Genomic DNA, 22,363 nt, shown 5'->3' on the forward strand with positions numbered 1-22,363 from the left:
CAATCAGTACATTTGTAAAAATATCCAAAGGCAAACCCCCATGATATATTTCATATTCCTCATGAAATATAAAGGCACCAGCTATCCTGAGGACATTAACAAGACTGGTTTAGGACTGAGTAGCATTTATTATTGAATCTCAGGCTTAACATTCATGAGTGGCACACAACGCACTCAAAAATGTAGTTCTCTTTCTCAGTCACAGCAGCATTAACAGGAATACAATCAATTTTAAGAAATTATTCCCCATTTGGGGGTTTGAGGGGGTGTTGGTAACGTTTCTGTGAAGGAGGAAGCAGAGTAGTCAGAGAAACGTTTACAACTGTAAAGTTCAAGCTTGTATAAGCCAGTTCTGAGTGAGCAAATAGAGCAAGTGAAAGGTTGCACTTCACTGAGACTTTAGCAAACTAAGAGACAGATGACATCACATATAGTCCAGCTCCCACACAGAATAACAGGTAAACTGCACCTAAGAATACATATATATAGTTTACCAACAGAAGTATACAGCTTTGCTCCGTAAGCTGACTTATAGATACGAGGTTTTTACGTAGCTAATAATTTCCTTAAAGAAAAAAAAAAAACAGACAAAAAACAAAATCCACAAGAGATTATTCTATCAAATCACGTTCATGAGTGCTGTCATTATCAAAATTTTGCATACTTCTAAAACTTTCTGCTAGGCAGGACACACATAGGGACATTCCAAACCTCTGAGCCTAAAGCTGTCCAAGTTGCACATAGGCATTATGACGAATCGCTGCATGGTCTAGGGAAAAAGTTAATGTGTTTAACCTCTCCATACTACTACTATAACCCTTTGCAGCCTTACGAAAATGCAAAGCAATATATTTAATTAAGGAAGTCTGTTATACCCAATGCTTAGACAATGTAGGGATTCTAGAGATACTACTGTAACAATCAAGCATCAGGCCTTAACAAGCAACACTGACAACAATTATTTATGTAGGAAGAAGTGATTAGTATACCTGAGTGTTTGGGCTCACCTCTGTCTCCATGCACTTTCCCATCATAGTTCTTGATCAGTTCTTCAATAAAGGTACCATCCTGGTCAAGCACTTCATCTCCCATATATGGAATGTTATGTAAAACAGTTTCATCCTCTACCTAGTAACAACAGTCATAACCAAACAATTTTAAATTGCATTTTCAATTGACCATTTCTGCATCGCTATTTTCACAATCTGCAAGCGTCTAGCTATCAGTTAACTAATTGGCTTCCCTGCTTCAGCACATTTACCATTAACAAGATAGATAAAACAAAACCCTCATCTGTGTTCAACAGTTTTTGGCACTAGTGATGACTGGTTCAAGATACTGACATTAGCTCCTAACATTAAGGTTAGCAGTGTTTCCACAAAGATTCTACTATTGAAATGCAGTAAGCTACCTAGCTTTGGGAAGCTTGCATTTGATAAGTTCATTCTCCCTTCCTTGTTTCTCTTCCACAGTAACAGGCAATGGAAACCACCCCTTCATTGCTTTGCCAGAGATAAGAAAATATGATACAAAACCACTCTAAATTCAAGTTGCCTAAACAGCAAGGACAGAAACTTGCCTCACAATTCAATCTGAACTCCACTGTATTTTTTTTTATCTGAGTATAGACTAAATGCATTAATACTCCCATGTTTTATCAGTAGTATTCAGGGACCTTGATACTCAGCTTGTATCTTCCAATACTACAGAAAAACCTTCTATTGTTAAGAAAATAAATATAAACTTTCCTGCTGATCATGATTCTGCACCAGTGCAAATATCCAAACACTGATAAATTGAAAGCAAGTAGAAAAATGTGTGGAAGAACTCCGTACATATACTGATAAAACTGGTTACTTAAATCACTTTGCTACGATTACTATCATAATAACCAATCAGCAAAGGTGATCATATACAAAATGATGTGACAAAGATTTGTAATAAACTAAGCTTTTCAAATAAGTTAAATACCTACATCAGAAATCTAACATTATGGCTTCTGCATACAGTGAAGCTAATCAGAAGAAAAGGCTATCCTCAATTGCTATATAAGAATGACCATTATGTGGGAAGACAATTTAAGGATTAAGTTTTCCTTATTCCTTAAGAATTACTATTCTGCCACAGGTACATTTGTCGATTGCCTTACATTCATATCCCTCTTTTCTCATTACACTAGTTATATGCTTTCAAATAAATCTCTATTTGTTAAATGCCATACAAGACAATTGATCACCTGAATTAAATAAACTTAGGGTCTCTTTACAGCAAGGTTTTAGAGATACTTAGGTTCACTGAGGACAGAAGTTTAGTTTGCAACCAAAGTTACTTTTTTAAAAAAAAATTATTTGAGGGATCCTGTTTCTGATTATTACTGCCTCATTACCAATACCAAAAAGATAGGGAGGGTAACTGGCAACAGATTTTCGCTGGTTTATTTCTAAAATTAACCCCTCCCTTTTCTCCATACACTTGTCCTCCCAGCACTTTTTTTAAACTCACCATAAAATTTTGTTGAAGGGGAGACCAAGAATACATTATAGGCACAGAAGCAACAGCATTGAGAGTCTTCAGTGGGATGACTTGCTTTGGAAAATCTATGTCACTGGTGACAGAGCACTGAAATAAGAGGTTGAAGTTATACTTACATAGCAACATCAGAAACAAAAAGAAAAAAAATAATCACAGAAGAACACTCTACAATGTACAAAATCCAAAGTGTTTGTCAAAATTAGCCGTATCAGCCTTTGAAATATGCATCAGATTTTTAGGGCATAATAGTAAGAATAGGTTTAGCAGGGAAAAAAAAAAGACGCAAGAATTATTTCTATGTCAATACCTTTGCTAATAGATCATGATGGTTTTTTTTCCACTTAATATTAAGTGGCTGTGATAGTATTTTACTCAGACTATTCAGCCTACAATACAAATTATGTTTGGTATCTCAAAACAGATTTAGTAGCTGTTGCTGCTGCGCTGACGTTAGAGTATTTACTCAAGCCATCAGAGAGGCAACTGAATTCCCCTGGCTTCGGATCAATACACTGCAGAAATCATGTATTATTTAGTTAAAAAAAATAAATTTTTACTTTAATGCCAGCAAGACATCTTATGGAAATAAATCCTCCATATGTCTTGTTAATTCCTGCCCTGCTTCCCCACTATTGTCTGTTTATCTTAATCCTATCCTCAAGCCTTTGATTATGCTCACTGCTTACAATGGAAAAATAAAAATTAATTCTTAATATGCACCTCTGGACACGTCAATGAATTTTTCTGCTACAGCACTTTTTTTTCTTTTTTTTTTTTTTGAGATTCAGAGGTTTATGTAGCCTCTAAAAGATAAATATGCCATAGAAATACAGACATCTTCAAGGTTATTCTTGCATCTATTCAACAGTTAACAGACACAGATCAACTTTTCTCAAATACTTGGACAGCAGTATGAAGAACTCTGAAAAAAGTTACAAACAAAAGCAGACAGGAACATACAAAGCTAGGGAAAGTACAACAAAGAGGATTTGGAGGTAGGTAAAACAAAGTTTAGAACAGCTATCATAGCTACCTGAAAGGAAAAAAGGAAGTGGAGACAAAAGATCTTTCTCCTTTCCAGAAGGGAAAGATGAACAGAGCTTCACATTTCTAAAGAAATACACAAAGTAATGTAACAAACAGTATACAGAGACAGTACCCCGGTAGAATGACACAAGCCAGATTTATTTATTTTCTTTTTAATCTGCAGCAAATGAAATTAGATTTCTGCTGTGTATATCAAGACTCAAGACACTGTCCTATACTAGAACTTTATTCCCATTTCAGGTTAATGTTTAAATTTCTAGCTAGCAGCCATCTAGCATATTTTTCATGTATTTTTAAAGAAAAATACAAAATTAAAAAATAATTACTTTATCTTTGGAACTAGAAGTCTCAGGTTGACAAATGAGCTATGTCAAAATGACTCAAAGCGTTTGGTACTAAGTCTCAGTTATGGTGCCCCATTGTTTTGATATGGAACTCAGCTTAATGTTTATTAGGCTAGCACAGGCCATGTTATGGTCTCTGGTTGATGCTGTCTAGACTAGCCATTGGAGAAAACCTACGTTACCAGCAATGCCCTGCAGTCTTCACTAAACATATGAAGGCTCTCACAAAACCTTTCCATCAGGTCACTAAACCAATGCCCCATGTTACTCTGAAGAAATTCAGGACATTCAGAAAAAAAAGATTTTAAAGTAATCTTTTAAAAACCCCACCATTTCTTTGTCTCACTTCTCTCACTATAAATTATGGCAATCTTAAATCAAGCATTAGCGTTCTGATTCATGAGACAGAGACTGGATTTGAATGCAGTAATTAGTGTGCTCTATCAATTCAGGCAGGAAATCAATTCAGGCAGGGAAATTAACATAAAAGAATAGTGAATCAAGCTTAAGAAAAAAAGGAAAAAGAAAAAGGAATGGTGAGGTGGTGAGGAATGATCTTTTACTAAAAAAAAAAAAGTTAAAATTGTACATGTACCTGTGTCAATTATTATCAGAAGTTCTGATCCTACAGTGCTATATAGTAGGTATAGAGCTGTACATGAGTAATTGCATATTCAATCATGTTGAAAGGAAAACACTCAAAGGTCCTTGCCTGTTTGCATTCGAACATGCATGCACACAGCTGCACCTCTGTGACATACCGCCCCCGCAGTTGCCCACTAAAATTTTAGGAAAAGGAAATTCTGACAAATTTTCTTGAAGAAAGTGTTTTGGTTTGGGTTTTTTAACCTATTCACAGTAAAGTCTTTTCATTCTCATCCTACTGAAAAGAGTTGGCTTTTCAGATTATTACACGTGAAACATCTTCAAACTGGCTTAGTTTGGAGAAATGCCTAAAGAGCAACTGAGAAAGAAGATAAATTAACCTGGGCTGAATATAGAAAGTCGGAGTAGGCTTAAACCACTGTTCAAGCTACCAACAAGAAAGACGGTTTAGGTGCTCAAATTGCATCACCATCATGGAATTGTTTTTCACAAATTAGCCCACTTGTGCAACACAAGGGTGCATCAACTTAACTAACACTTTTTTTTTAGAACCATTGTGGTTAAATGACTGATCACTATAAAGAAGACTTTGTCAAGTGGGTATGTTCACAACTTTCACGTGCTTTAACTCAGTAAGAACCAAAGTAACTACTCATTTGCGCCACCGGGGTCAACTCCAATAGGAGCAAGATTAAACTCCCAATATCAGCGAGACAAAACAGTTTGATTAAAGGATGCTGAGGTATGATTCACATATTATCAGAAATAAAGAAGTTTCATTTTTGTGTGTTGTACAAAGCTAGGTAGCCTGCTACCTATTCATTGCTTTCCAGAAGTCATATGATGTAAATAAATAATAAATAAATTATTTAAGAGATTCATACAAAAAATATTTAGCTGCCAAGTCATGTCATGCTGGAAAAAAAAATAAAGAACAGCCAGCTTCCCAGTAATAAAACAAAAATGTGCTAACAACCTTGTAAGTGGAATTACCACAACACATGTTAACCAACCTCCCTGGTCCCGCGCAATGAGCTCACAGAAGTCATGATGTGAACAGGCTGTATCCTACGTTGTTTCCATTCTTGATTTAAAATTTCAGTTCTTTCCAGTATCTTCTGACGATTAGAATTAAACATACTCTAAAAATTAATCACAATTGTAAACATTACAAATAAATCAAAGACACTAAATTCACCTGCTAGCATCTTAAGGCATTATAACATTTACCAAAAAAATAAACAAAACCAGACAGTGTAAAAAAAGAAAAGTGCTGAAAACTCAACTGTCCAAATTTTGCCTAAATGTCAGTGAGGCTCAATATAGTTCGTTATTCCTTTCTATGACTCAAACATGTTCTCATGTTTAGAGACTCAGAGGTTTAGCATAGAATTAAATTCTAAATGGAATCAGAAAGAGCATATGGCTAAGGAAGTCACCATACTTGCTCTCCACAGTGTCTTCCGATTCATGCCTGATTCAATCACATATAAATGTATCATACCTGCTTATAAGATCACAGAGTTAAGACAAGTTTTCAGTATGTTAACAAAGCGTTTAATGAAACTGTTATTGCAGGTGTTAACTGCAGGACAACTCATACTTCAGAATAAAATGGATTTTTGTATAATTTTTTAAGCAAGAGAACCAAAAGATGACATACCTTTACTTCATCTGCGCGTCGGAACCTCTTGAGCTGCCTCAGTCTCATATATTCTGATTTCACACGTTTTCGCCAACAAATTGGTCCCTTCTCAGATTTTTTTCCGGTTTGACCCATGATTATCCTACAAGACACAGTGTCATATTAATATTATCAAATCTGACAGATGCCGCTGCTTACAGAAGAACTTAGAGTGAAGTTAGGTAGCATAGAGACATTCCTTTAATACCTTTCATATCTAATTCCTTTAATTCCTTTCAATCAGACACTTGCAATACCATCCCAATCCAACCAGAAAAAAAACGAAGAAAATCAACATACTTAAGTGACAGACATAGGAAAACAATAATTTTAATTACAAATCAGTGGGACCATTCACATTTGCTTTAAGCACTTCTAATGCCTCTATACAAAAAGGTACCTGATGGATTTAAAGGGGTGAAGTGGAACAAATCAAGATTCCTACTGCAAAGATACAAACTGGAATCCTTGCAAGCAGTCTTGTAAATTAAGTTCTGGACAGCTATGTTCATGGCACACAAACTTTTTCCTCCACACAGATTTCCTCCTCTTGTAAGATACCAACTCCTAGAATATGCTTCTAGAGTTGATTTCAAGTGCAGAGAGCTACCCCAAGTACAGTCCTCCTACCCAACCACTCCGATGTCAAAAAGTTCGAGAAATTCAGACAGAGAGAGTTATGAAACATCCAGAATAAGAGACCTTGCTCTCTTCGCAAGCATTCTACAGAAACCCAGTGTCCAGCTGACTGCAAACACGAAACTGATTCCACTTTTATTGATAACCCTCCTAGTACCAAGTGCTTGATTTTTATGTTACGGGACTGTTGGCAATGAAGTTGTATTTTTACATTATAATCCAAAAGCGTTGCTAGAATATGCCAATCTGCTCAGCATTTTTCAAAATCGAAGACCGTATGCTGCGACTTTGCTGGCAACAACTATTTTGACAGCATCCTGAAACAAAACCACTACATCGAAGACTGGCTTCCTCTCAACAGTTGCACTGTAACAACCTACAGTATTTCACTGAATAGCTCAAAATAGCATTCACAATAGCCATCGTGAACTGGAAAGCTGAAACGTCCAGTTGCCCAAGGCTGATACATTCTCAAACAAGCATAATCAATTTGAGCAGAAACAATTCCAGCCCTTCTAATTACCAAGGTAGGTAAACATGAACAGAGGTGTCTTCTTCAGGCTGGAGTCGAATGCCCAGTGCTACCTCCCCTGTCCCACACCACAACTCCCCTGACAGTCATGAGTACAGCTTTATCCAGGCTATTGAAAGGTCTTTGCTGCTGGAGGTAGAGATATATTTTCAGCAGTTTTGTACAGGTCAGATTTAATTTCTACTAGGCTTCATGATGATTGTGGGGGAATTAATACAGAACCTGTTTATTCTCAATACTATGCCTTTATTTACACTGAACACATTTACATTGAACAAAACGGAATAGTCTATGAGAGCCTGACACCCATTTTTATGCAAGATATTAAATCATATTTTGTAAGAAAAATTGATGAGTTTTTAGATTTAGAATGAAAATAAATCAACAAACCAATGGTACAATTGATGACCCAAATCATGGGAAGTATCCTTTGAAGAAAAAAAAGCAAAGCACATACATAAGTTTCAAAGAATGCCCAAAGCAACTGACTAGACAGAGGGGGAGGAGGAGAACCAGCACAGGGAGTTAGAGTTAGAGCAAAGTGTCAAATACAGTTGCTCTGCTTCCATACCTCAAGACAGCAACTAGATTCCACCTGTATCTCATTTGCCACAACACCAGTGGTTACAAGAAAAAGAGGTAAAAAGTAAAATAATAATTAAAAAAAAAAGTCCTAGACCATTCATGTTAGAGCACAGTAAAGACAGTCAGTGATTCAAAGTGCACTACGATATTGATTTCAGAACAGCATAAAAGCACTATGAAGTACATCATTATATGCTAAACTAAGCAAAGCAAAAATATGGAAAAACATCCCACTAACTGGAAATAAAGTAGACACAGAATAAGTATCATTAAATAACAGAAAGACAGAATCTCAATTTGTAAGTAATTACAGAACATTAAAATCACTTCAGTTATGGCACAGCCAAAAGACATGGAAAAAGTACCAATGAATTCAAAAGATAAATGAAAGCTCATCTGACAATACTGAAGTAGCATATCCCATAAAAACAAAACACAGATTATGTTTACTTACTCTAATACTGCATTCAACCACAGCCCTCCTTATTCTAGTTTCCTGGAGAATAACAAATGACTCAGTCTTAAGAAAAGCTTTCTTAACTAAAATTAAATTGCTACATAAGCCCTGCTCATCAAAAGCAGATCTATATGGAAATCATATGTAATTAGATTGAAAACAACAACAAAAACAAACGAACAAAACCCAACATAATTCCCACCTTTCTTTCATATGACTGAAATATAGCCCCCAGAAGACCCCACAAACAAGGATTTAAGACCTGAGAGAAATATATCCCCATCGACTAAACAAACCCAATCAATTCGATTTTTCCAGTAATGAATGTCATTGTTACCTGTTGTATTAAAATGGTAAGAAAAATTAGATATGATAGGAAGATAAATACTTCCTTTTAAAACAGCATAACTTATGCACACTCAAAGTCATTCATCTGAAAGCAAACGGGACTTACAAGAACACTCTCACACTAGTTCCAAGCTACTATCTGGGGCACAACATCGACAACAATTTAATGTTTGAAGCACCAAATAACACACCATAGAAAATGAAAAAATGCACTGTTACTTATGTCAAGTGATATCAAGGAAAAGCTCTTTTAGATAAAGTAATAATGTTAGTGTGCAACAGTCAGTGAGATACACAGTATATTAAGTAAAATATGTATAAACAAATTAGAAACAGCCTCTTAAATGGCAAGTCCGTATTAAGAGAAAAAGCATTGAGTGGAAAGACAGCATATGCACATACAGGTTACAGAAAAAATACAGCTAAGAAAAAAGCAAAGTCTCCTGGATGCATGTTTGTAAAATATTACTTAAAATCCCCGAAAACTAATAAATTAATTCTGATTTTGAGCAGTGGTTTTTCAAACCAAGTAAACCATATTTGTATGTTTCTGGGCAGTTGAACATCACCAAAGTAGAATTACAGTGTTAACACATGTACTGTGGTAAGAGGCATTTGTTTTTCTGTCCCTAATCTCAGAAGAAAATGTGCTGGGGGGGGGGAAGGGGGGGAGGATGACCAAATCAAGGTGGGGGGTAGGGACAGAAGAGTGTATTCATAGCAGACAGAGTTAATTCTCAGTGTAATCGATCCATTGTCTTCACATTAGGACTATAGCCAAATGCCACTGACAACTTGTAGTGTCAATTCAAAGGTTGCTCCCAAAACTATACATTTAAGAAACTAAACTTGAGAAACTGGACAAGTTTCACAGACAAGGACAGCTCATGTTGGGTCAGGGCTGGGGGAGTAAAAAATGAGACAGAAAGCTGAACTCTTACAGAAAGCTGCTGGACACTACCTCCATCCCCGAAAGGAAAAGTAATTTGGAGAATTAAAAGACTTCAGGGAAGCACCAACATAAAGTCAGTCTCTGCAGCAAATTCAGGACTGTAGATGCTGTTTCAAGTCTGCTATTGGTCCACTTCCACTACTACCCACATGTAAGAAAAATTTTACCAAATCACTTTCTTTCACTGTTTCTGCTGTTCACATTCGTAAGTACTCTGAGCTGTGACAAACTACACAGTTTTCACTTTGCTAAACAAGAAAAAAGCTTATACATTTTCATTGACTTTTGTTGTATGGGATATGTAGCTAGGATTGCAGAGCAGAAAAACTAGTGAATTTTAAGATCCATTTGTCGGAACTAGTCAGTTTTTCATATAAAGTTTCAGAATATTCCCTACAGTAGCACAAGTGGGACAAGCTAAACTCCATCTGTCTAAGAATAGTTAAGCCTGTCTTAAGAAGATAGCATAATGTTAAACAGTTTCCCTTTAATAAATAAAAACATGATACTGGATTGTCTTAGTGCAATGGTGTGGTTCTGAGAGCCTCCAGGCCACGTCCCTTGTCTCTGTCCCCATTTCCCCTTCTGAATCCTGCTAGCTGTTTCTATTGTTTTAAAAACTTTTTCTTTCCCATTTTTTCATCCTGTTCATACAAAGGGCCTACAGAAACCATCTAACTGCTAAAGATCCCAGTCCTGACAAATTTTGTCCAAAAGAAAGAGACTATGTAGCAGTCAACTCGGTTAGTTAAAGGCAGATTATCTCATCTCCAAAATGGATACAATAAAGCAAGCATAACTCTAAAGCAGTTATACTGTTTCTAGCGACAGCTCATCTCGAAAGCGCAAAACGACTTTTCCATGCAGAACCAGAGCTAACCTTGCCATACCTTACCTGGCATCACACTGAGGAAGGAAATCTTGCCCTAACTCCCTGCACCCTCTTTGCAGAAGAGGGAACACTGGGAAGTGTGGCAAGACATCCCAAGCAATTCTAGTGTCAACCTGATACAGCCACAGGCAGATGGACTGTCTCATTCCAGACTGGACAATTACCCCGACACCACGGCAAGCAAAGAGATGCATGTGCCACACTTAAATGCAAAGGCTTAATACCTTAGGTCCAAAGCTGTACTTAATCCAGCCAGCCCTCCCAGAGCACAGCACTCCAGAACTGAAGTGACCCCACACTGCCTATTCCATACGTACAGCTGGGCACTGCTATACTCTGCTCGCCAGCTCTCATGCCATCCAGATTTTTCCATTACTTGTAATATTACAGATACCTAATTCCCTGAGATACGGAGTATAGCCATGCATAGTATAGTAAGTGCATGGGTAGAACTGGACATTAGATAATTATACTAATGAGAGGACCAATGTAATTCTAAACAGACCACCATAAAATACAAGAAAAATAACAAAATCAACGCCTCTTTGACCAATAAGGACTTTGAACCGTGGTATTTGGAATGAGATGCACTGAACCCACCTAAATACTGATTTTTTAAAAAACCTTACAAGAAAATAAAAAGAAACACATATCTATTTTTTTCAGTTTCTACTCATGCCTGCATAATGGGAAATGAAAAACAACAAAAAATGGCAGTGTCCTAGAGCATATACGTTTGTGTTTTAAAAAACTTTGCTGAGCATTTCATTATGAAGTTACGTACAAGATTCACAATCTTTACAAGTTTTAAAGAAACTTGATGCCTATAAGCTTATATTAGCCAATACTTACTTTCATCAGCCAAAGCATGTACAATACATCTAGAACTCACAACAAGAAAAAAAAGTGTAGAAAAATTTCAGCTCAAATTGGTCCTGTTTTGCCTACAGAGCATAGAAATAGCTTTATTTAAAGACAATACCCTATTTTTCTTCCATCTTTCTGGCAATATCCACCAGTGACAGGCAAGCACACAGATAATTCTCTAAATCAGGCAGTCTAGTCAAGCAGTCATACTTCTGTCAAAGACTATATTTAAGCTCCTCTGGCTACCGTGCAAAATTTCAGGAAAAAAAATAAATAAATGAAAATTATCAAACTGGAAAGCATGGGAGAACAAATGAGGGGGTTAAAAGAATAGCATTCCTTTAAAAGAATGCTATTAGTTTGTAATTGTGCTTAATGTTAGACAATATTTTAAACTGTAACAATATTATGTTATCTTCCCTCTACTCAGGATTTCTGCTTGGACATAGTTATGAATTAAAACATACTGTGTACAGTAGAACTTCTCAATTCTTTTTCATTAATTAATCTATACCCAAAAAGTTATTAATATACTTTAAATATATGCATACACTGATACAATACTGCACTTCAGAGCACTCTGAACCAACAGTTTCAACACAGGACAGGGGGAGAATATAAAACCCAACAGAGAAACTGCATACGCAACCTGATACAAACTGAACAATAAAATAATTCATCATGGTTTTTGTTGGCTAGAGTAATGAAGGAATAAAAGAATTCAGCTGGGGGGGCAGGTAGCAGGGAAGTACTACTTCTACCTCCCATAAAGCCAAATGCAAATGCTATCACATTTGCTTCTCAGAAGCTTAAGCTCTAAAGGAATATATTTAACTGCATGGCTCTGCTCAACGAACTACATCACGGTGCTTCTCAACCTCTTCTACCTTACCGTTTGCATGCCCACAGAGCTGTGAACAGTGACGTACTTCCACTAAGTTCTCTGGACTGGATGCACCGGTAAACTCAAAGCATGCACCTGAGCTGGCTTCATGATCTGCCACTTCAGATACCATAAACATATTAATTTAGATTCAACACTATACAGTAAAGGTATTCATCTAAGAAATTTTGTCAGCAGCGATAGCATCTTACAGTCGTCCTACCCGTCCCAACTCTTTATTCTCACCCCAATACTGCTCACTGAGCTGCAGCCACTCATCTCAAAGGGATACATGGTAAACTGGATTAAACGGACCAGCAATAAATAAAAGCTCAATTTTGTGATTGTTTGTTTTCTGAAACACAGATCATTTTGATGATCCCATCCACAACTGTGACTTCCTGTGCACAACTATAAAGAGGAAGGATTTGTTAGAAATTCAGACCAACACTAGGGAAAAACTAGCACAGGCAATTACACCACAAACAGGCACTGGTTTTATACATCAGTTTGCTCTGGAGCGGCAGGCATGCTCTTTAACTGTAAGCTGTTACCAGACCCAGACAGTATATAGGTCAGCCTGAACATATGCAATCTTACTAATGAAGAAATTATTACATCTTAAACACTATCTGAAGTCATCACTGAACTTCTTCAAACATCTACAAAGCTTGGGCTTTAGTTAAAAAACAAACAAAAAACAACAACAAAAACAAACTGAACCACACCCCACTACACCCTTCTATGATTTTCCTCAAAATAAATTTTTTCTGGGGCAGCAGAATTTAGGACAACTTTCGTGTCCAACTGAAAAAGCAGAATTTTAGCAACAGAAGGGATTAACAAGATTTTTCCATAAATCTGCAAAAAATGCAATACTTTCTAGAAAACAAACAAACAAAAAGGGAATATATCTCAATTAAAAAAAAAAAAATCAATGCATTAAGCTTAGATGTAAAGTTGCTAACTTTCCAAAACCACCTCACAAAAAAACCTCAAGTTCTCTTATGTTACAGGATTTTACACAGCACAATACAATGAAATGATTGTTCAACTGCAGCTAAGTATTTTTACCTACGTTAAAGTAAACTTTATTACTTAGGAACTCTTAGAAATTTACTTTTAGTATTTTACTTCATGCACTTTAAATGCAAGACACATGAACCTATCCTAAACCTCCCCAGAGTAAGCAGTTTCCAGTAGACTCATATTACAATTATCAAGCACCTGAAAATAAATTATCAATAAAACACATACATATTGCCAGACTTGAAAAAAAAACCAAACTTGATTTGAAAGTTAATTATAAATTAATGCTGTAATCTGCCAGATCTGTCTCCTTCATTTATACCAAACTTTTGTTAACAGCACCTCTTGGGCTAAGTAAGAAAAATTGTTCACTGCTGTGATTTCAGAGCTGCTAACTATTTCCACATCATGTTATGCCAGCTGAGGGGTGGGGTGGGGGGGGAAATGACACTCCTAGCACCTCGAAGGGCTTTTTACCTGTGCTATCAGCAGACACAAAAAACCATGTGCCTACAAGTTTTGTAGTTATTTGCCTCTCTACTTTCTGGATTTTCTGAAGCAAAACAAAACATGGTTTTCTTTCAAACTTATCTATGTAAAATAGCACATTCTTATTTCCATGGGAAGAAAAATATTCCCAAGGCCACTGTCAGCTTGGGTATTTCAGATAGCAAGCTAGACTGACTAGTAAAAATCTCTAGCTCTGAAATACAACAACATAGGAAAGATTAACATAGTTTATTAATTTCACTACAAAAACTACAGCACATTTATTCTTTTACAGAAGTAGTCACAGAGAAATAGATGGGAGTAAACTGTGCTGTGTTTTTTACTATTCTATATCATAGAAATGTGGTATTTTAAGTTTACAGTGCAGTTTAACCTATTTTTTAATAAAGAATATCTAAAAATACTTATCTATGCTTTAAAAATTTACATCATGTTTTTACTCCATATGCTGAAGTTCTGCATCATTAAAAGATGCTTAAATTTAGAAAGAGAACTTACATCAAATGCTGCCATCAGTTCAACTGCCCTCCTCAAATGCTATTTGGTGTAGTTTTACCTGGAAAAGACATCATCTGTCTGCTGTATCAGTGGTCCCTGGTCACTCATTTCCACCTCTACTCAGCCTTCTCTACTGTGAGAGCTTAAGTGCTTATGATTCTGTTAATCAAACTAGGTCAGGAAAAAAACAAACTGTCTGAACAGTCCAGAAAATAAACACACAAGCTATGTCATGTCTCTGCCACGCAGTTTTACCAGTAGGGAAAAATTATTCTTAACAACCAGAAACCAGAAACATTTACTAAGCCATCTACGCCAGCTGTGGCACTCTCGGGGCAGACTTATATTGGCCTACAAAGGCTTAACCTCTATTGGTCTCTGTTTGGCGGTATCTAAAAGAAATTGATCAGTTCATGAACTGATCTAAGCAGGTAACTCTAAACAGCTCATCTGTCCTTCCTCACTCTTATGGGCTTCAGTGATTGTGGATGATGTAGGTTAATAAAACACTCATGATCAACTCTAACGAGATTTCATGTTCTGCAAGAATGTCGTTGACTACTCAAGAGATGGAAACTGTTATACAAGCTATTGTCAAAGACAAAACTATTAATTTTAACAAACTTGATGTAAGGAGAACCATCGATGGCTTAGATGTACCAATGCCATAACCCCAAATTGAAGAGTAATGTCTGTGTGTGAAAGCAAGTGTCCAAATCTCAGAGTACTTCCTCTTCCTTCCCCTCAAGTTAGCAGAAAAATGCTTGCAAGCAGAACTAAAAGCCCATGTTTCAATTGCAGTGTGGGTAACAACCACATCCAAGACATTTTACTGTCAGCCCTAACACCAATACAGACTGATGATGGCTGTAGGCTTTCCAGGTAATACGGCAGCGCCAAAAGCAGAAGGTCTGCTGCTATAAATAGGCATGTTTTTGTTATGAGCAGTCTTCATCACAATTAAACTCCTATTATTGTGATACAGTTAGTGACTTGCAATTACTATTTGCAACACTAAAATACATTTCAGTTAGTGGAATCCCTTCCAAAGTAGTAGTCTGTCACTACAATACTGTGGGGTTTTTTATGTATCAGCAACTTAGAACCTTTGCCTCCGCTGGAACAGTTGTCAACTTCAAGGCCAGTGCACTCTCTCCTCTCTGACATAATCAATGGTTACTAGCTTATTAACAGTTACCTAACAGAATTTAACTTTGAAGAACATTTTAACTTAACAAAACTAAGCAGCACATTCACTTACCTGATAAGCACACAAGCTGGCAGGGAAGAACAACCACCATGCGACGAGGGTCCAGGGAAAGGAGCAAAGCCTCTCCCTGTCAATGTCAGCAAACCATTAGAGCATACCATCCACTTGCCTTAGACTACAACACTTATCTTCTGTATGAAGTAAAACACACTGTTCACACTGTGTAATTTTTGCTTTTATAAGACTTTGCACAATCAAAGCAGCTAATGTGGCAAACTACTTCTGCACAAGTAGCTTTAAGAACCGTGTTTCCTGCTATCTCTAGATCAACTAAAGATTGCTCTGAAAAGATGTACTCAGTAGCAAACAACAGCAGCAACCATTTGTAACTTGTCTACAACAGTTGCCAGTGCAAGACAAATATAAGATGTCTCTAACAAACAAACAGTTAGTGTAGGTTTGTTCAATTTACTTCTGCCTCATACATCCCACTACAGCCATTCACAACTGCATATATTCAAATTAATAGTTAACAATGGTTGTTTTCCATGTCCTATTATTAGTACAAGTCTAAGGCTTCAAGGATTGTTCTAGTTATTCTTAACAAAATTATTTAAGAATATTACATGTAGGCTCCCAAGCTCCTAAACAGACTCTTCAAAACATGCGTGATGGTTTTGCCTATTTCTGGGCCTTATCAAAATTGGATTAGTCACTTCAAGAATTTCAACCAATACATAAAAGAATTAATTCCCTGAACAGCATGCTTTCTTACCCAAAGAGCTAAACACAGATCATCACAGTAGTTCATCACTGTTCTAACCCTTCTACTGAGACATGCTAATCTATGTGAAATGAAAGTACAAGAGGCAACAGACAAGACTCAGCACGGGATTTTATTTCAATATAAGGAGAAAATTCTTCACAGTGAGAGCAGTTCAGTATAGGAATGCATTAAGTAGAGAGGTGCTAGAATCTCCGTTCTTGAAAACATTTTAAAAGTCATGTGGAAAAGACAATTTAAGTGTTGGCCTTGCCTGAGTGTGAAACTGGATCAAATGACCTCTAGATGTACCTGCCAGCCTAACCTATTCTACAATACAAATCTGAACTGGGCCTGTCATCTCAAAACCAAGGACGACACTATATTTAAAGCTGATGCTATGGAGTTTGCTTGCCTTTTAAATTCCAGTTTAATATTTCAGAAGATGAAAACAATCACCACTGCATCCTAAAATTTTTGGTATTTCAATCAGCTACAGGCACAATTCAGAAAACAACACTAATATTAAGGGAACAATAATTTGTGAATTAAAATGCTCACGATCTTCATCAGACTGAACGCTTCAGTTTGGTGTGTAATCACTGATTGTTCTAATCAGTAGAAACATTTGTTATGTTACAGTCTCTTAACAACTCCATCAACTAGTTAGTTCACACACTCCTTCCCACTACTATTCCATGCGTTTGTTCATTTGAAAGAGGCCTTCTCTGTTTAACAGTACAGTTGGAGCCTTCAGTTCTACCTCTTAGAAATCGTAATTAAAAAAGACAGATTGTAAAGCTCTTCACTAATTAAGAATGTAGTCTAAGTAGAGAGCTACATACTCTCCACAAACTTACCATTTTGTTTAAAATAAAAAACCCTAAAAGGGATGCTTTTTCAAATTAGTTGTCTTCTTATCCTAATAGGGTTCTGCTTCTCTTATAGCCCAACCTTTGTGCCTTTGAAATGTCACGCTTTTCAGACCTTTTACTTTCTGTCGTTTAAGTGACTACAGCATTTCCTTACGCTTGGTGTACTTAAGATCAGGAGCCTAGACATTAAATGGTTGGTTGTTTTGGAGGGGGGGGAGGGGGGAGTTTCAGATTTCAATTTTACTTTTTTTGATTTTTAAACAAATTTAAACACATTCTAGAAGATGTCAATAAGCAAGTCAAGCAGGACACATGTTCACAATAAACAACTACTCTATGACCTGCTTCCCCGCAACTCAAAAGATGTACCTCCTCAATTATTTCTTCCTGAGGACAATGTTTTTTGGGCCTTGTTACTATCCCAGCAGCTTCTTCAGTTAATGGCTACCAATTGATACTTCAGGATATTCAAGATTACTGAGAAGCTTTTCTGTACCTTGAGTAAGAATTTAAGCTTCTTTCAAAAGAGGCTTTAAAAAGAAAAAAAAATTCACCATTTTGCAGCAAATTCAGACTTGGTCATCACATACTACCTTGATCACAATGTCTGTCATAAAATAACTGTACACACCCTTTTCTCTTACAGCTGTATGAACGACAATCAGTTTCATGACACATTTAATGTAATCAAACTACTTATTTGTAGATGTACTACTACCAAACTAACTTTTTAACTGTAAAGACTATATTTTTATTTGCAATATTGTTCCCCAAACTAAACACTTGTTGGAGTGGTTACCCAATTATAATAACATAGGCAATACCTTGTATCTGAGCTAATCAGTATAATCAGAATTTCCTCTAAACGGCTGATTTTTGGCTTTCCTATGATAACAAGGCTGGTGCATCCTTCTGCATACATCCTCTACAGTAACTTCTGATGCAAATGGCGAACAAATCAAACGTAACATGTCTTACAGATTAAGTTATGTATGTTTTCTGCAACAGATTCATGAGGGACTGCAAGTGCTCTGGTATTATGAAAAGCTGCAGTGTGAACTCACATTTTATAAAATAAAAAAAAAAAAAAAAACAAACCAACAAAAACAGGGAAGTCATGAAAACCAGAAACAATTATTAGGGAGAAACACCACTTAAGGCTGCAGACACTCATGTATCAACAGATAGCAGCAAATCCCTACCCAAGCAATGCCACAGTTCAGAAGACTCACTGCCATACCTGCTCCCTGCTTGAGTATGTAACATAGTTACATATACTTTATAGTAGCTACAATCCTGCATTGTACTCCTAGATGTTGCTAGGGAATGCTCCTATCTTAGATATTAGGCATTCTAACCTTCAGCCCGATTTCCAGATTTGGTAGGAGTCCCGGTTTTCCCTCCCCATTCCTGACTTCTGCTTGCCTTGATCACAACATCTACCTTCCTTGTCTGTTTTTAACAGTAAAATGAATCTTTTCAAACACAGTTTCTCAATTACTGCCCAAATATACAAGACAAAAATTATATGGACGACCAGAGGGCTTTCACCTTCAAGCATCACCACTACTTTATGCTGGCATTGCTACAAAAAGAACCACTTTTACCTGACAGTTATTCCTGCACCTTTTCTATCATTTCCCTCCTGACAGCATGAGCATTTTTGCAGCTAGACACTGACAGAAGCGCCCAAGTCCTCTGCCTGAAAATACCTTGCTACTTTTGACTGAAGAAAAGTGAGCATCCAGCCACGCTGTCCCCACCTGAGGACACCTTTAGACATTTAATTTTCATCTCCTTGTGAGAGTACTAAATGCCTACGCTTGCAGATCAATTTCTGGATGTGCTCAATTCATACTGTAACTCATACCACTTATTATTTGAAATGCTCACCTCACATAGTACATCAAAGCAGTTCAGTTACTGACACACAAGACAGGAGGGAAACAAGTCAACTTTAGGGCTCACAGAACTCACATTTTCTTCAATCATGCTCCCCATCTGATTTAAAAAAAGAATAAATTAATTTGCCTCTCATGGTATTTTATTTCTTGCTTTCTCCCCTAACAGTTCATTCACATCGATAGTTTAACACTATGTTGCTTGAAAAGTCTTTTCTTGAGTTTCTACCACCATTATAAACTGACCAGGCAAATACTAGAAACTCCAACTCTTCACCAAGGACAAGGAGGAAAGAAAGGGACGAATGAGGAGTCAAGTAGCTCTTGGATATTAAAGAGAAGGAAATGTTCCTTCAGTCCCTTTTCCTTCCTGGAAAAACATGAGGAATCTTAATTTATCTTCTTGCTGTTTTTACATTAGAATTTTTTATTTTTCTGGGTTAGACAACTAGCAAAGCAACTACTGCGTATTCAACACCCCTTACCCTATCTGCCAGCATGTTTAAAAAAAACTTTGCAACTCAGAGTTTATAAATAAGTACTTCAGAAATTATAGCCAAAGTTGTCTGTGGCTCTTATTATCTAAAATAATTTTAATCAATCTGCTTCAAAAATTTAAATAATAAAAATTTTAAAAAAAGCAAGGACTCACCTAGTCTTGACAAAAATCCCCCCATCATTTTAAAAGCTTTGTGCACTAACTATAGGTTGATTAAACATGCAGTACCTGAGTAAGATCCAACAGTAGAACTGTTCTAGAAAACAAGCTTATTTCAGATTTTCTTCCAGACATAAAGAAGGAGGGCACCAGTTTGATTACTTTTTTCATAATAGTACACAGCCTTTGGATTTATTTTGACATTATCTTGTTTTGTGGGAGTCCTTCATTTAGAACATTTACTCATCAAGAAACAATGGTATGGGTACTTCTCAGTTTCATTCTCTTCAGTAGAGAAAAATAAAACTGTTATGTCTGTTAACAACAAAATAAGGTTTCAATATAAACAATTAGATTTCCAATACATTTCCTTAAACAAATACAAAAGTAGAACAGAAAAAGTAACATAGTATAATTGTTTTCAGGCAGCCCTTAAAAGAGGAAGATAAATCCTTACTAGGGTGTTCGACCAGTCCATATATGCAAGCCTGCAACTTCCAAAGGTATTCTTCCCTTCAAAAATTATTTTTTTTCTCTGTATCCCTACAGCTTCAGGATTTAGAGAAGCAAAAAGAGACATGAAATAATTACTGAAAGGAGTAAAAGTAACCATTTCAAAGAAAAAATTTCTAAAATCCCTATATTATTGCTTTCTTTCAGAACATTTCAACATTTGACACTTTTAGAAAAATACTCTTTTGGAAATAAAAATAACAAGTTCAAGTACTCTTCCATTTGGGTGGGGGTGCGGGGGAAAGAGAGAATGAGGAGATCATAACCAACTATTTTATATTAAAGATCAAACCAAAATTGGCAGTAACTGAAATCAACTGACACTTCAGCTAGGGCAACATCAGCCACACACTGTGCAGCAGGTAATGCAAGTATTTACTTTTTACTTGGATATCTGCATGTATAAATACTTTTAAGTATGTTTGCATGCCTGAGTAAGACTATTTGGATCAAAAACAAAATAAAATGTTTTAAAACTCCAAGCAGCGACAAAAAGTTTCAAGCTCGATTTTGGTCATGCATTTTACAAGTCACCATTAAAGCCATGCCACATTTCTTACATAAGACCAAGCCCGGCTATTTGTCAGGAGAAAGTAAAATTTTATGAATAAAAATTGAACTTCACCTTTGAGTTGTTCAAATGTGTACCTCTGAATTTCTCCCTTCACACTCATTCACAGATGCCCAGAGGGGTTAGATGACTCCCATACGCATTCTAAATAACCTCTGTTGCCTAACACCTCAGTCTCTTAAAATTTAGCTTTTTGATATCCTGGATAAATCTGGCAAAAAAAAAAAAAAAATGTAACACTTGCTGGGAACACTTAAGGCATGTCTCTACAGGAAAAATAATTTAGGGTGTGAATTTCAAGTGCACTGACTATTCCACCCGAACTTGTTTTATGGACACACCTTTTTTACTCTAAAAACTCTAAAATAGACACAGGTTCTTCTGCTCAGTCCACACACGCAAAAGCAACACACACTCCACGGAAAATCCCTGCCACACAACAATTAAGTGGTTCAATTGCTATTTCATATTTCTTTCCCTGCATAGGCAAATAGTCTAAACTTTGAAAGACATTACAGTTCCATGCACGCAGAATTTATTGTAGAACAGTCTGGCAAATTTTGGAGCTGAACTGATATCTGCCAATTGTCTGAGAAATTCCAAGATGAGCTTCAAATGATGAAAGCAACCATAAGAGTTATTTACACAACTCTCATTTTAAAGTCCTCAAAATAACTGAATCTAAGCTATGGCACCCCTATTCTATAAAATGTATGCGGATTAATCCATTAGCACATTAGATTAAATGTTGCTTATAAATGGAAAAACAGAGAGACTACTTTTCCAGAAGCTTGACTTAATGGAGAAAAATCAATGAGGAACACTTTATCTTAAAATCAAAACAAAAAAACCCAAGCCAAAACAACAAAGAAAACCCAACAAACAAACCCAAAAAACTCCACCACCCTCCTGCAAAAAAAATCCGCTCCCTTAGGCTGTGGAAGAGAATTACAAACAGTAAGGCTTTGGGACTGATTATATCTCCTGGTTTCAAAGCAATGATGGATTGAACACCAGTAATGGTTAAACTATTTTAAGAATAAAACAACATATGTCAATCTCCTCTTCCAATAGCTAAACAGTAGATTTAATTTTGCACTGAGCATATTAGTAATAAATATTCACTACGAACATGGTACAAGCTAGTGGACATATAGCTGGCAGAAGTTATCACAAAGGATGGATTTTATGCTGTCCCTGGTTATAAATTGTATCATTAAAAAAGAGACAATAACAACTCAATGACTTTAATCCATTTGTCATCATATAGTTTCACAAGTAAATCAAGCATCTGTAACACACATCTACATGATTTCTGACAGAAGCAGCAAACAATTTCATCTCTAGAATTTTTTAATCCTACTAGTAAAAAATTAAATCAGACAACTACACACCAACAACATAAAGCTTGCCAGATCCACTCATGCTAAGAAACATGGAAAGGAAATCAGCTCATATAAAAAAAAA

General features: G+C 36.3%; 1 protein-coding gene across 3 annotated transcripts in view; it reads right to left on the reverse strand.

The window, feature by feature from the left end:
• EZH2 (enhancer of zeste 2 polycomb repressive complex 2 subunit) overlaps nucleotides 1-22,363 on the reverse strand; it is a 50,782-nt gene that overhangs the window by 23,291 nt on the left and 5,128 nt on the right. For 2 of the 3 annotated variants that reach the window (XM_074575647.1, XM_074575646.1), the window contains exons 2-5: nucleotides 6,193-6,316; nucleotides 5,543-5,671; nucleotides 2,503-2,619; nucleotides 1,008-1,128 (exon numbers count right to left, since the gene is read on the reverse strand). In XM_074575647.1, the coding sequence (XP_074431748.1) occupies nucleotides 1,008-1,128; nucleotides 2,503-2,619; nucleotides 5,543-5,671; nucleotides 6,193-6,309 (484 nt within the window). In that variant the 5' untranslated portion in view covers nucleotides 6,310-6,316. The remainder of the gene's footprint in view (nucleotides 1-1,007; nucleotides 1,129-2,502; nucleotides 2,620-5,542; nucleotides 5,672-6,192; nucleotides 6,317-22,363) is intronic. The other variant, XM_074575649.1, reaches the window with a different exon arrangement.

The sequence above is a fragment of the Larus michahellis genome, chromosome 2, assembly GCF_964199755.1.
Source record: "Larus michahellis chromosome 2, bLarMic1.1, whole genome shotgun sequence".
NCBI lineage: Eukaryota > Metazoa > Chordata > Aves > Charadriiformes > Laridae > Larus > Larus michahellis.